Below are 14,383 nucleotides of genomic sequence, written 5' to 3'. Positions count from 1 at the left end.
ATTAAGTTTCTATTATTTTACCCTTTATGTAACCTCCTTCAATGTGGTAACTGAAACACAGCTCAGATCAAAAGTATGACACAGAGAGGCTAGGTAAAACTCAGTGAGAGAACAAAACTCTGTGTTATCTTGTGTAATCCTGTTTCCATTATGACATCCTGAACAATCTGGAACTCATTAAATTAATTTAGAAAATAATAAATATATTTTCACATGCACAGAAAGTTGACAGTGTAGACAGATGAAAATTTTCTGCTTTCGCCTTCAAATTCAGCTAGGATCTTAATTTTAAAAATGTTTTCCCTCCTCCTTGGCTTCACTTTGACAGCTTTACTCTTGTCCTAATCAACTTAGTGCTTTTGTCTGTCATAAGCAATAGGATTTGCTTATGCTGGCTTTAAAGCTTTTTAAACTGTTTCTCTTCCAGTCTCTGGTGTAGCTGTGCTTCCCACTGACAACTCCCACCGTGCTGCAAAGACTTCTATCACGTTGCCATTGTAAGTGCCTCAGCCTCATTGCCTGCTTATCAATTGCCCTAGTTGGGGACAAAAACTCTACTGACACTGAGACATCTGTCCCTTCTTGCTAAATATCAGTACCCTGAAAACAACAAAGAAATAAACAGCAGCAACTAATTGATTCTATACCATTGTTTATCTTATATGTACACACAATCACATACATATACACATACACACACATTTGCATTCAGCATGCGTATTTATATGTAGACACAATTCTATAATGATTGGGACAGGCCTTTCCCCCTCTACATGTCTCTGTGCTACGTTGTAAAACATACATCCCTTGGTAAGAGGAGGGTTGAATTGCTATGTGCAGCAGAGTCTATACAACCTACCATGAATAATGAGTGTGGTTTGTCATGGAAATCAATTGTGATTATATTAAATACATTTTTGTTAATTGCTCAACAGTGTAAACTTGCTTGATCAAGAAATTTCTGAACACTTGGGAAGATACTGTTCATTCTGTCTTAGTTTCTTGAATTACAATACGTGTGGCACCATGAAGACAAAAAATCCTACTAAATTTTTGTTTACAGCCATTCCTCTAGGCCAAATACTCTCACGTTGGGATCTATAATGATGAAGGCGTCATCAGTAGGACTCTAAGATATGTGTTTTTGCAGTTGCATAGGTAAGAAGACCAATGTGACGTAATCTCATGCTGGTGTCTATAATAACGAGGGACTCTTTGATAGAACTCCAAGACATGTGTTTTCGATTACACATAGGTGAGTCCAATGTGACTTGAATAACAGAAGACTTCTTTGCTATAAGTGGGTATCTGTGGACTGGAGAGAAGGTCTCAGCAGTTAGGACTCCTTGTTATTCTTGCCGAGATCCTCTGGTTTGGCACCCACATTACAGCTAACAACTGTCTGGTCTGAGAGGTCTGGGACTAATTTACAGCCTCTCTGGGTGCTATACATACACAATACACCTATATACATGCAGACAAAATGTTCATGCACAGAAAATTAAAAAGAAATCTAATAGAATCAAAATACAATATACAAAATTCTCAAAAAAATATGTATATATATACATATACATATATGCATATATATATATATATATATATATATATATATTTAAATCATGGTCTGACTTGTCTCTGCCAATTAAACCAAGTATTCCTGACAGTACTGGAAAAAACAGTTCAGTGTGTCTTTTCCAGTAGGAACAAAACTTTCTCAAGTGGCAATAAAAAATCTATCTTAAAAACAGATATTTCCTTATGTTTATAAAATAACTCATCTTATTCTCCTTTATAGTTAAGTCTCATACAAAACATTGCATGATTTAACAGAGCATTTATGTCCTAAGTTATGACTCTCTTTAAGAAGAAGAATAGCGTGTTTCTCAGTGCCTGAGTGAGAAGTAGGATGGTTGCTTTGGTTCATAGGTTCCGTTGGCTAGTTTGCTTTGATAACTACTCTTGCAAACACCTTAAGGACTCTGTCAACTGAGTTGACCCTTTCTTTCTCCCTGTTCTCCAAACAAAAAGAAAGAGAAACATCTTATAGCTAGTGACCAATGAAACCAAATTTCCTGTTCTAATAGCCATAAATCACAAACAGCACACAGATGTCCTACTGTCCTATTTGGTTACAGATTCTCTGCTTTTGTGCTGTTAGATTGATTTTGCTGCATCAGCCAGAAATATGAAGACTACATTTCTTTTGTGTTCAGTTGTTTCTGTTAAACTCTCTGTAGTGGGACCTGTGTCCCATTACCAGCTTCTAACTTAGGACCAGAACTTTTATGTAGGTGGTGGCTATACTTCACTGCTCAGATGCAACTGCATTGTTATATTTATATTTATTTCACTTTATATCTTATAGCTTACTGTGTAAACACTTTGAACATGATTAGAAGACAATAAAACATCTATTATTTATCTTGACACTGCTTCCCCAAATACTTGAAAACTGTTGGACAGCATAGGAAATATGAAAATACAGTGATATGTTTCACCCTCTCACTTTCCCCCTCATCATTTCTGTCCATCTTTGGTCTTCCAAAAATGTACCAACAAGAGAAATATTATTTCCATTGATGTCTTCTCACTCTACTGGATATTTTGATTATTATCCATTTTCAAACACACTAGACATTTGTAACAGTAGCATAATGCACTTTCATAGAGCACACTGAGATAATAGTTACTCCATTTGAGTCAAAGGCTTTACTGAATCCTGATGACTACCGTTCATTTTCCAAAACATAGAAAGTCCTGCATATTTGGGGTAAGGATAATCTGAAATCTCATACTGGATCAAGCAGTAATTGACCCAAGAGCTGCTGCCCTACAAGGTACAGTGTTAATGGATAATTTATTCTGCCAAAGCTGTGTAGATGCTGACAGAGCCCATAGCAACACTCAGTGGTGCTGCTTACTGGATTTTGGTCACAACATTCTCAGTGTTGTTAAGCATCTGTGCTGCAGTACTTTTTGTATATCTACCTCTGGGAAATGTTATTTCCTGTTTTAGGAATTATTGAGATTCTTTGCTAGCAACTGCCTACTACAAATGAACTTTATTCTACTTCCCACCCCACTATCATAGGAAACACCATCAAGCAAATATATAGCGCACCATGGCATCTCAGTAAGTGTATTCTCACTGCATGGTGGCTTTTGCTCTGTAAGCTTGTCTGGTTTTCTTCACTGACAGTTTTTCTTTACCTTAATTTTGCTTTAGTATAAGAAAAATGATTATAAACTTTTTTTGAATGTATTATAAAGATTAGTGGCAATTATGGAATATGTGAAGTTATAACTTCTAAATAACTTTTGCTTAAAATATATGTTGGTAACTCCATGATGCAACTTCCACGAGATAAAATTGTCCTTAATGCATGATGCAGTAATGCAGTTGCTTTATGCTTTATCCTTCTGCCTCAGCACCTCAAATGCTGGGGTTGTAGGTGTATACTATAACACCTGCTATAAGTTCTAGGTTAACTAAGGAAAGTATTTGATCTCCATTGTGTGTTAAGAAAACGCCATGATTTTACAATCACAAAACTAGTTGTCATATAATACAACTGGATGTATTTTACTTACAGAATTTTATATAGAAACTGTTTATAAAGAAAGAAGGCAAGAATTTTACCACTTAAATTTCTCAAACCATTAAATTAATAAAATAAAATAAAATAAATCACTATAAAATTGTTAATTAGGGACTCAAGAGAGGATTCAGCAATCATGAAAGCTTGGTATGTAATCATGGGTATCCAGAATTCAAATCTAGCCCCATGACAAGGCGCACAGCAGTTTCTTCTTGTAGTTTCTATGTGTATGCATATGCTAAATCATGTACACATAAAGACACATATAACAAATAAATAACTCTTTCCAAAGTAAAATTTTCAATTGTTTGTCAATGAATAGGATTAAAATTCTATCACCACTGTTTTATTATCATTTTTATTTTAATTTCAAATTGGCAGAGATATCACTGAGAAAGGATATTCAAAGTTCTTAATGTACTCCAATTGCTTTTAATGTGATTAGCATTGCACATATAATTTAAAAATATTTATACCACCACATATGAGTCCCTTTTCTGCCTCCTTTGGGGTTGAGAGAAGGAAAACTTTAGATAATTTGTTTCAAATTACAGAGAACTTGGCACTTGTCTCTCTTCTACTTATACTTTTCTGATTGGTTTTTAAGAGAGATGCATAATAGAGACAAAGAAAAATATCATCACAGTACGAAAGCATAACAGAAGATATTTAGTAGAGGGTCTGCACACAGAACAGTTAAACATGATTACCAATGATACTAATGTAATGACTTACAATAGCTTAAATTGTTCAAAAGTAAAATCCTGTGTTAAGAGTCAATCCTGAGACAGTGATGAGGCAGGTGCCTTTAATACCATTCCTACTTCTGTAAAACATCAAGGAATTAAAGAAACACCTTAGCTTCAATTCATTCTAGAACTGTTCTCCTCTTTGAGGCAAATGTAGTCATATTATTTGCAATTGTTAAATTGGCTATCTCTCTTACTTTCTGTGTCTACCATAATTTTAGCAATAAAGGCAGTCATGAAGTCTTACCAGGTATTTGCTGAGTGGGAAACCTAAGTAAGCACACTGAATTTAAAAGCTGAAATCTCAAATGATTTTGACACTCACAGGCACAGAATGTAAGCCTAATCAATGTAAAATTGGAAAGAAATTATAGTCATACTGTGATAGATTATTTCATTAAACTGTTGTTTATTTAGAATATTTTAATGTTAATAACTCTAAAATATATTATTCAAGATGTAGTAGAATCAGACAAGTAAAATCAAGTATGCTCCACATCCAAATACTATACTATGAAATAAAAAGACGATAAAGGTATAAATAAGTTGTGTGTATAGTTTTACCTTCTTCATGAAAGCCTATGCTAGCAATGGCTCATGGAGAATGTACACTTCTAGAAAGAAAAAATATAACTAAAAACACTTTAAAATGTATTTTACAGTATAGCCCTTTGTCATAGAAAGAACCATAGAGAGTAAGGATATAGTTATTTAACTGAATAATAAGTTTTACTGGGTTCTGCAATCTGAATAGTTAGAGCAAAATAATTGAAAGCATCTAAATATTAAAATTATTTAAAAAGCATCAGTGTGTTTGGATAGCACAATGTTTCAATATGTTGCAGCTGCTAATGACAAGAAATAATGTTTTTGAGGAAGCAATCTTCAATTAATCATTTCCTCCTTTAGTGGGATAATTTATGGAAATGAAATGAGACTAATAAAGCAGAAAGAATGGGAGGAAAGAACGGAGTTAAATAAATTGCTTCCTTTTGTAACAACAGAAAGTCATGATATCCATCATTTGGCCAGAAATATCATGTTGCTTAAGGCCTTATTTAGCAGTTGATTTTCATCCAATAGTACAGAAACAGAAGGAATCACATTTCAGCTTCCCATTTATTTCATTCTTCATTTTAACCCCATAAGCATCGCCCAAGATTGAAATGTGAACAATGTAACAATCTTGGAAAATGTAATGTCAGATAGGAGACAGACAGATGAGGCTGGAAGCCACATAGTCATTCCTTCTTTGATTTCTGGTAATAGATTTTGATGTTTTTGACCTTCATTAAAAATTGAGTTTTCTAGGCAATAAATATAAAAATCAAATGCAAGTCAAAAGAGGCGTAGACAGATACAGAGTAATTTAACTAGCCCTTTCAGCTCCTTAGGAAATGTAACTAGGTTGTATTCAGACAAATCGATTCTTATTGCCTTCCCACAATGCTTTTGTGATATTTTTCATTTATATTTCCTTTAAATGGTCAAGCAGCAAAAAAGTGAATGTAGCCCTCAAATCTGGTGAAACAGAAAACAATAGCAATGTGTTCTTTGGCACAAATAATCATTAGGACTTTCTTACTGGTCTAGATGACTATCCAGAAATACATTTTATCAGCAAAGCAATTTCAAGTATAGGAAAAAATATGTCGCAGCAGTCAATTACAAGGCATATCATGGATGATGAGATATATTTCATGGAATAAGATAAAATTAAAAATTAAAATGAAGAAAAACTCATTGTAACCATAGCCTTTCTATGCATTTGATAACTGCATATTTAGATGGCTAATAAGCAATTTATCAATTGTATATATTTGGGGACTGTTAAAAATCTAATATAAATTATAATACAGCATGTGAAAGGAATCATACCTGTTTATCAATAGGATGCTTGTGACATGTTTTTTCAATGTTTGTGGTGATGGTGATAGCCACTAGTCTCTGTAAATTTTAGTGGGCAGTCTCTCATCTGTACTTGTGCATGAAAGCACATGCATTTCTATTTAACCCATCTACTAGAAATGTGCACAGCATAAAAAAAATAAACAGAGAATGTGAGCTGACAAGAACAAAAAGATCAATGAGATCTTACAGAAAATATAAGTATATAAGATATCTACTTTAAAAAGCAAACCTAAATTATATACTATATTATAGCCCCCAAATCAGAATTTTTTTTTTTGGTCCTTGATAAAGCATTTTTATTTCTAAAATTTGGATAGTGTTCAATATTTCTTTTAGTGATATATTAATTTGGTTGGATTGGTTCTTACAATGTGCTAGTCAGTGCATAGACAGTGAGAGGAGGGATAAGCAGACTGATAGGCTAGGAAATTTTAGCTGTATCTTTTGGAAGGAATAATTACATTGGACAAAGCATCTTTCTTGTCACTAATATATTAGTGTATCTTAATTTTCCTGGCTCTTGCTGTATATGTAGCAGAGGATGGCCTAGTCGGTCATCAATGGGAGGAGAAGCCATTGGTCCTGTGAAGGTTCTATGCCCCAGTATAGGGGAATACCAGGGCTGGGAATGGGAGTGGGTGGGTTGGTGAGCAGGGGGAGGGAGGAGTAGATAGGGGATTTTCAGAGGGGAAACCAGGAAAGGGGATAACATTTGAAATGTAGATGAAGGAAATATCTAATAAAAAGAAAGAAAGAAAGAAAGAAAGAAAGAAAGAAAGAAAGAAAGAAAGAAAGAAAAAAAGAAATAATGATGAAACCATGTTATGAAATATTACATGAGATTGGAATAGTTATACTTGCCACAGCTATATTCACTTGGCAGTATATGATATAACTACAGTCCTTCTTAGTTCAGGACAGGACGAAATACAAAAGCTTACTGGAGTACTAACGCGCGTGTGTGTGTGTGTGTGTGTGTGTGTGTGTGTATTACAGTGTATACATATATGTATATAATGTACTATTATGAGTCTATGTACAACATCTGGTACATTTTATTTTCATGATTTTACATGCATTACCAGAGAAAGAAAAATAGTCTATATGCCAGAGCAAGTTTGCCATAGGAAGAACTGCTTAAGAAATGGAACAGGAAACATAGGATTTTATCTTTCATTTTCTTTCCTCAAGCAATTTGATGGGAGATAGGAAGCAATCATTTGCAGAGGCAGAAACCTCCGATAAATAATAATGAAAACACCATCTTGTACTATAATGATATTTGATTCTTATAACTTTCAGAATAAAAAGGAAATGCATACAGCCTAGAGTCCCACTTCATAATAATTAAATTTAAGTGCACAAATATATTATCTTGGATGAGATGAACATTTTTGTAAATAAAATAATAAATGAAAATATTGAAAACCTCAAAGAGCATTTTTTCTCCATTCCTTCCACGTATAATTATGACTGAGATAGGCATTTTTTCATTGTTTCTCTCACCTGCACAGAAATTCATTTCTCACTAGGATTGCATCTGTGAGATTGATTCTAGAATCTGGCACTCAGTCTTGGGCCATTTTATTTCTTAGCAGTCTATGATGCAGTAGTACATTTAATCTTCAGTATTTCCCTCACAAGTGGTATTTCATAATTTATGGAACTTGGAGGTCTAAAAGGATGACATCAGTCCCTAGATCAAATCTCAGGGCTCCTCTTTGGGTTAAATGCTCATATTCATATTTGGAAGTTGGTAAAGTACAGACCATAAAATCATCAACAAAATATTAAATTTATGTCTCTCTTGACCAGCAAGACAGTACTGCCAAAGACAGTTTATGAAATTTGGGCATGGTTTTGATGCCAATCAAGACATAAATTGAAATGGGCTAAGTGTGGAGATAATTTAGAAGATTGACTTCTGTGGATATTTTATTGTGGGACATTAAAAAGAGAATGCATGTGTGCAGAACAGCCAAGAAAACTATTAGAAAGTGAAATTGAATGATATCACTTAATTAGAAAATAGGACATAAAGAATCTTCATGATCCTGATCCAGAAATATAAGATGATGGTGTGATTTTTAAAATTTAGCCTTTTGCTTTCTGGATATAAATCATAAATTGTGTTACAGCTCATTTTGTTTTGTAAGGAGAGAAAAAAAAAACTGCCACAGTGGAGACGTAATTTATGGGGCCAGTCATTTTCTTAAATGTGAAGTTAGACAATCTCCAGTTTCAGGCACATATTCTCTTTTGAGGGTATGGAATGGATTGCAAATAACCTGGATTCTATGCTAGCATCTTGCCTGGTGTGTGATTGGAAAGAAAGATTTCCCAGCACTCATGAGCTATTAGGGTTGATAGTCGGTTTTGGATGGATGGCTATGGCGGGAGAGATGACTATTTGGGATTAAGAGAAGTGAAATGGATTTTTGTTTCTCCCAGAATAGTTCAGCCCCTTGTTGTTTTGCAAAATGAGGAAATTCAGCAAGGGTGTGTTGAAGGTTTCATCCGAAGTGCAATTTCTTCCACCTAAATTTCAAGTTATTTTATATATAGTCACTTTATTAAAATCTCAGGATATGTAAAATATAGAGTGTGACAGAATATGTTTACCATTACAGCTGGAAGTGATCATATTGAAGTGTATAATTTGGCTTCATGTTGCTTAGGAGCTTTCTGTTAAACAACATCACATATCTTTACTTGTTTCCATATGAGCACATATATTTTATTGAATGTGAGAAGTGACATTAGCAAGACAACATACATGATTTAAACAGGGTTGGGCTCTGGATTGGAGCCCATTTACTTTTAAATATTGACATCTACTATTCTGAGATAATTCACGGATCCCTAATGGTAGGACTGAGCCTGGCCAAGTGGGGATTCCTAACGTACTTTCCACACAATTGAACTTTACTGTAACCTATGGTGAGTATGCTTTATGTTTGTTCAATTAGCAACAAAAGCAGCCAACAGGCACAGGGACCTTTGAGATAGAAGTGTTTTATTGCAGTGGAATTTTGTGGGCTGTTTGGACCCTTCCTCCCATCTATCTTAAACATAAAGTAGAAGCTCATACCAATCAAAAAGAAACTAAAATTAGTTATTGTAACACTAAAATATCACTATTCTATTTCATCTTAATATGTATTCTAATTGAGTATCTGGAGAAGAATTCATTCACAAAGACTTTACTGTTTATAGCTAAACAATTCTGCATAGCTAATTTTCATAGGCTTAAACCAATATAATGCCATCCAAATTAAATCTTCAAAATAGACAACATTATCTCACGTAAAACCATTAAATGACCGAAAATATTTATTGAAGCACAATCTCAGTTTTAAAAAGTCCTTGGTCAGTTTCCCCATTTGTCTATGAGACATTTCTATCCATGGTAGATATTATTTTGATATAGTATAAGAACTTTCATACAAAGGGACTAGATTGCTCAACAAATAGAAGCATCGCCAAGATGATGCATTCTGAGAATAGTTTTGTGACACATTCAAAATCAATTATTGTTACTTGAATGATAGCTTAAACTGGTGTTTCTCTCTCTGTGTGTATGCAGGTATGTGTGCATGTTGTGGGTTTGTAGATGTACATATGTAGTAGTGTGCTACTACATGCACATAGAGACCAGAGGGCAATTACCCATGTTGTTCCTTCTCAGAAATAATCTTCTTTTGTTCTGGAGGCAGGATCCCACTCTAGGACCTCAGACTAGGCAGTTAGGATATCTATCTAGCCAATGAGCTTCAGGGATATGCCTGTCTCTGTCTCAGAAGTGTTGAGGTTACAAGGCACAACTTGATTCCTGGTGTTTACATAAGTGTTAAAGATAAAACTTGAATTACTTTACTGAGACATACTTTAGCATTCATAATGATATTTCTTTAAAAGGATATTATTTTTAAAATCACATTGAGTATACTGAATGTTTCTTATATTTTCAATGTTATATCCATTACAATGTAACAAAGCCCATAAAGAAATATAGATTACAGTCTGATTGGAAATAACTTTGAATTTTTTTCTCCTTCTTTTGTTTCCAGTCTTTATTTCTACCTCTCAAGGTGCAAGCCCGTAATTTCTTCAATATAATGAATTACTAATTAATATCCCCTTATTTATGAAGTAATAGAATCATATTACAATAATTTCACTTGAAATAAGTTCATGAAAATTAAGTAAATAGAATAGTTTGGAGTAGTAGACTATGTTACTTGTAAAACAGGAAAAGTATACTAGTACAGGCATTTTCCTTAGAGACGCAGAGCAGAATCTTTGCTCTTGTTCAATGGTTTCTTTCTTCTTCAAAATCAGAAGAGTAATCCACAGGAAAGCAGCCATTGGCCAAGAACATTTATAAATTACTGATTTTAAAACATTTGTTCCAACATCACTTGTTTCTCCCAGAGTTCTACTAAGGATTTATGAGTCTGATGCCAACACATTGAGATTACACACAGAGAGGCCTGCCTTTCAAGAAGGTAACAGATTTTGTAATGCATATTCAAGTGCTATGTGTGTGGGTGGTCCCCCCTTTAACAATAAGAATATTGTACACACCTAGTAAATCAAATTAAAATTAATTAAAAAATACAAAGAGTGTTTTGTGATCACTGTAAAAGACATTGGAAGAGAAAACAGAATAATTATGTTCAGTTAAAATGTTCATGCTTTGCATGTTAACTATTATTTTTTAAAACTGTTTATTAGTGCCATTGCCATTGAGAAGTTTCCCCAGCAGAGGGAAGCACAGCTTCATTATTTACCTCATAAATTGAAACAGGGAGAATAAGCTTATATATATTAAATGGAGCAACTTATATATATTAAATGGAGGTTATGTGATGTTTCAGCTTATAAGCAACTTTGACATTTAAAATGTTTCAATATCTTGGTTCAATATATTGATCTAAAATTGCTCAATTCAAGAAAGTATATGGCTAGTATTTTAATGTAAGGATGTGGCTTATATTATATTACATTGTTTGTTTGTTTGTTTGATTTAAACACTCAGAAAGAGTTACCATCACCAGCGTATAGATATATGGTTTCCTTGGTCCATTCTAACACTATGTATTATTAATTTATTTGATATATTTTAACGAAAATTTCTCTTGCCTATTTCTTTGTGTTGGTAATTCATAAGAGTATATTAATAGACTTGACTTCTTTTGTTCAAGTAAGAAATGTAAGTTCTATATCTTGTTAAGATCTAAAATCTTGAATATATTATACCTGAGATCAAAATATATATTCCTGTTTTGTGAGTTTGTCAGTATCTTCTTCATTCCAGACCACATTTCCTCCTAACTGGTCTTGGAACAATGTGTGCACATCTAAGACTTTAGCACTGGAAGTGTAAAGAGTGGCTTACCATGGTGCTGCAAGTCAGAGCAGTGAGTCAGTGGGTCTCCATTCCTTATATCTTGTCGTCTTGTGCGCCTAAAAGAATTACATTCAAGAGATATTATTCTAAATCTCTGATGTGAATGAAGAATCAAATCTGTACTGAATCCCATAGGCAAGAGAGGAAGATATGCATCTACAGCCTGTGTGGCTGGATAAGGGGACTGAAAGGTGACAAAACTGGGAAACAAATATACTGAACTCCAGCCACTGCAACCAAGGGACTCTTAACCATCATGAATAGACATTCTGCCTTGTTTTCTACTAGGAATCAGTCAGTAAAAATCTAACCCTGAGGAGCTCTGGACTTCATTTTAGAGACAACAACCCATTTCTTCAATAAACATAACTATTGTTCTGATCTCCAGTGTGGTTGTAAGTTTGAATGTTCGAATCCACGTGACTGATGATTTTCTTCAGTGTGTCTACATTTCCTCATTGCTCCCACAATTCTATCAAGGACTTAGGAGTCTGATGTCAACACATTGAGGTTGTATATCTATGCGTAATCTTTTTAAAATATGCTATTGTCTAACTTTGATGTATTAGTCTAAGAATTCTTTCTTTTGTTGCTATTTAAATGTATTATATCACTATTTTATAGAAAAGCATCTTTATTGTATTTTCTTTGATGTGTTGTGGTGCTAGTGATTGAACCTCAGAGCCTGTTGTAAGTGCTGTCCCATTGAGCTATGCCTCCAGTCTTTGGTTCTTTCTTTGTTTGTTTTAGATTGCTGGGGTTTCAAGATGTACACAACCATAACTGCCCTATTATATGGCTATGGTTGCACATCAGTTTATTTACGCCTTGGAGAAAAGGAGGAAAACAATTACAAAATTTGCACTTAAGGGTGAAGTCTCCTTTTGCTAGGAGAGTAGGTAAACAAAGATGACCCTCTCTTTTACAGAAAAGCAGAATATATGCATCAAACCAATGTTAGTGTCATTTCCTGGCTCTGCAAACTGTGTGTGGGGGTCCCATGCAGTTAGACACACTTGGAGGAGGAGGTGGGCCCTGCTATTAGATTCAAAATAGATGTGTAAGCTGAGATCAGAGCTAAGGAGAGTGGCTGTGTGACACAGACCCTGTGGCCATCTTGACTGATTACTTGTCTTTTTTCTTTTTCTTTTAAAAATCTTAAAGGTATTACCTTGCTACAAAATTGGTTACCATCATTTAATGGTCACTGAGAAGTATAAGTATGGAACTCATTACTGTATTCATAAAGTTAGAAGTCTAAAGTATTTATAGATTTCTATTTGTAGAAGTAGTGAGACTATCAAGCAGATGTGTACACTTGAAAATTGAGCCAACAAGAGAACTTGTGAAACATGAACCCCAAAGCATCAGGGAAAGCCTTTCTCAGTCACTTAAACTTCAAAAAATGCCACCACCGAGAACATATAAATTACAAGGCCTCCATGCATCCGTTCCAAGGACATATCTAGTCTGAGACATATGAAATTAGGTTAAGTAAAATCCATAATTCACAAAAAACCAAGAGAACTTATGAAAATTCTTTGGGTTTTAATTTATGGGTGTGTGAGAACCACTTTCAATATATAAATACCAGTTCAAATTAGAGTCATGTTTATCTCTTTGCTCCTTCTTTGATTAAAATTCGAACCTCTCATCACCAAATCGTGCAGTGTTCCTCATTATTATTTTGTACAAAGGGAAGGTTCCTTTTTTCAGTTCAGATAAGATTTCCATATGTCTGTCTGAGTAACTAGAGATAAACAGTTTTAAGAAGGATAAAATTTAACCTTAAATAATTCAGAGCTATTATTGTAATGATGGTATATTTCAATGTATTAAATTCGTCATGGTTTCTTTAATCAATATATAATATCTCCAAACTAAGTGTTTTCTAATGTAAAATCCCAACAAATTATGGAAATACTAATTATAACAGATAAATATGGAATTTTGAAGAGTAAGAAAACTGTTTTATGTATGTAGTCTATAATAGAAGTTTTACATTTAGTATTACTGTGATTCTGTGCTCAAATTATATGATAAGTTAAGCTCTAGGTAATTATTTGAAAAGATTCGGCCCTCCCTCCCTCCTTCCCTTCCTCTCTCCTTCCCTCCCTTCCTTCCTTTCTTCTTTTTTTCTCTCTTTCTTTCTTTCTCTCTTTTTTTCTTCTATAGATATGTCTGTGAATCTCTGTGCATAACTGCACACACCTTGAGACCAGAAGAGGGAGTTAGCTGGTCTGACGCTGGAGTTATACATGACTGTGAACCATCTGAGCGAGTCGGGGAGCTGAACTGGGTGCCCTATATGATCAGTAAGTGCACTTAATCACAGAACCCCCTCTCTAGCCCCAGGTTTAGATGATTTAATATTCAAACAATTGTGTCTAAAACATCAATGCAACAATTAAGTAGATGTTAGGTGAAGTGAGTAGATGTTTTCCTATAGCATCTGTAAAATTACAAATGCCACAGAGCACACTTTCCTACTGAGAAAGGCTGACAGACAGAGTTGTTTTGGAAAGACTGACTGCTAAAACAAAGTCATACTGCTCCAAAAGTGCAGTGGGTTATGTATGGCGGTGACCCAATCAGTGTTTGCAAGTTCACTGTGCATGGTGGCAAGCTTGAAGGACCATTAACAACAATATATATAACATTAACAACTATATATATATATATATATATATATATATATATATATATAT

The 14,383-nt window shown here is 34.2% G+C and overlaps 1 protein-coding gene across 2 annotated transcripts in view; it reads right to left on the bottom strand.

Moving 5' to 3' along the window:
* Nucleotides 1-14,383, bottom strand: part of Sema3a (semaphorin 3A) — a 203,393-nt gene that overhangs the window by 5,731 nt on the left and 183,279 nt on the right. For both annotated transcript variants that reach the window (XM_021162359.2, XM_021162357.1), the window contains one exon: nucleotides 11,664-11,731. In XM_021162359.2, coding sequence (XP_021018018.1) covers nucleotides 11,664-11,731 — 68 coding nt within the window. The remainder of the gene's footprint in view (nucleotides 1-11,663; nucleotides 11,732-14,383) is intronic.

The sequence above is a fragment of the Mus caroli genome, chromosome 5 (genome assembly GCF_900094665.2).
Source record: "Mus caroli chromosome 5, CAROLI_EIJ_v1.1, whole genome shotgun sequence".
Lineage (NCBI taxonomy): Eukaryota > Metazoa > Chordata > Mammalia > Rodentia > Muridae > Mus > Mus caroli.
The sequence above is the reverse complement of the archived record's forward strand: the minus strand, read 5'-3'. Positions and strand labels throughout refer to the sequence as shown.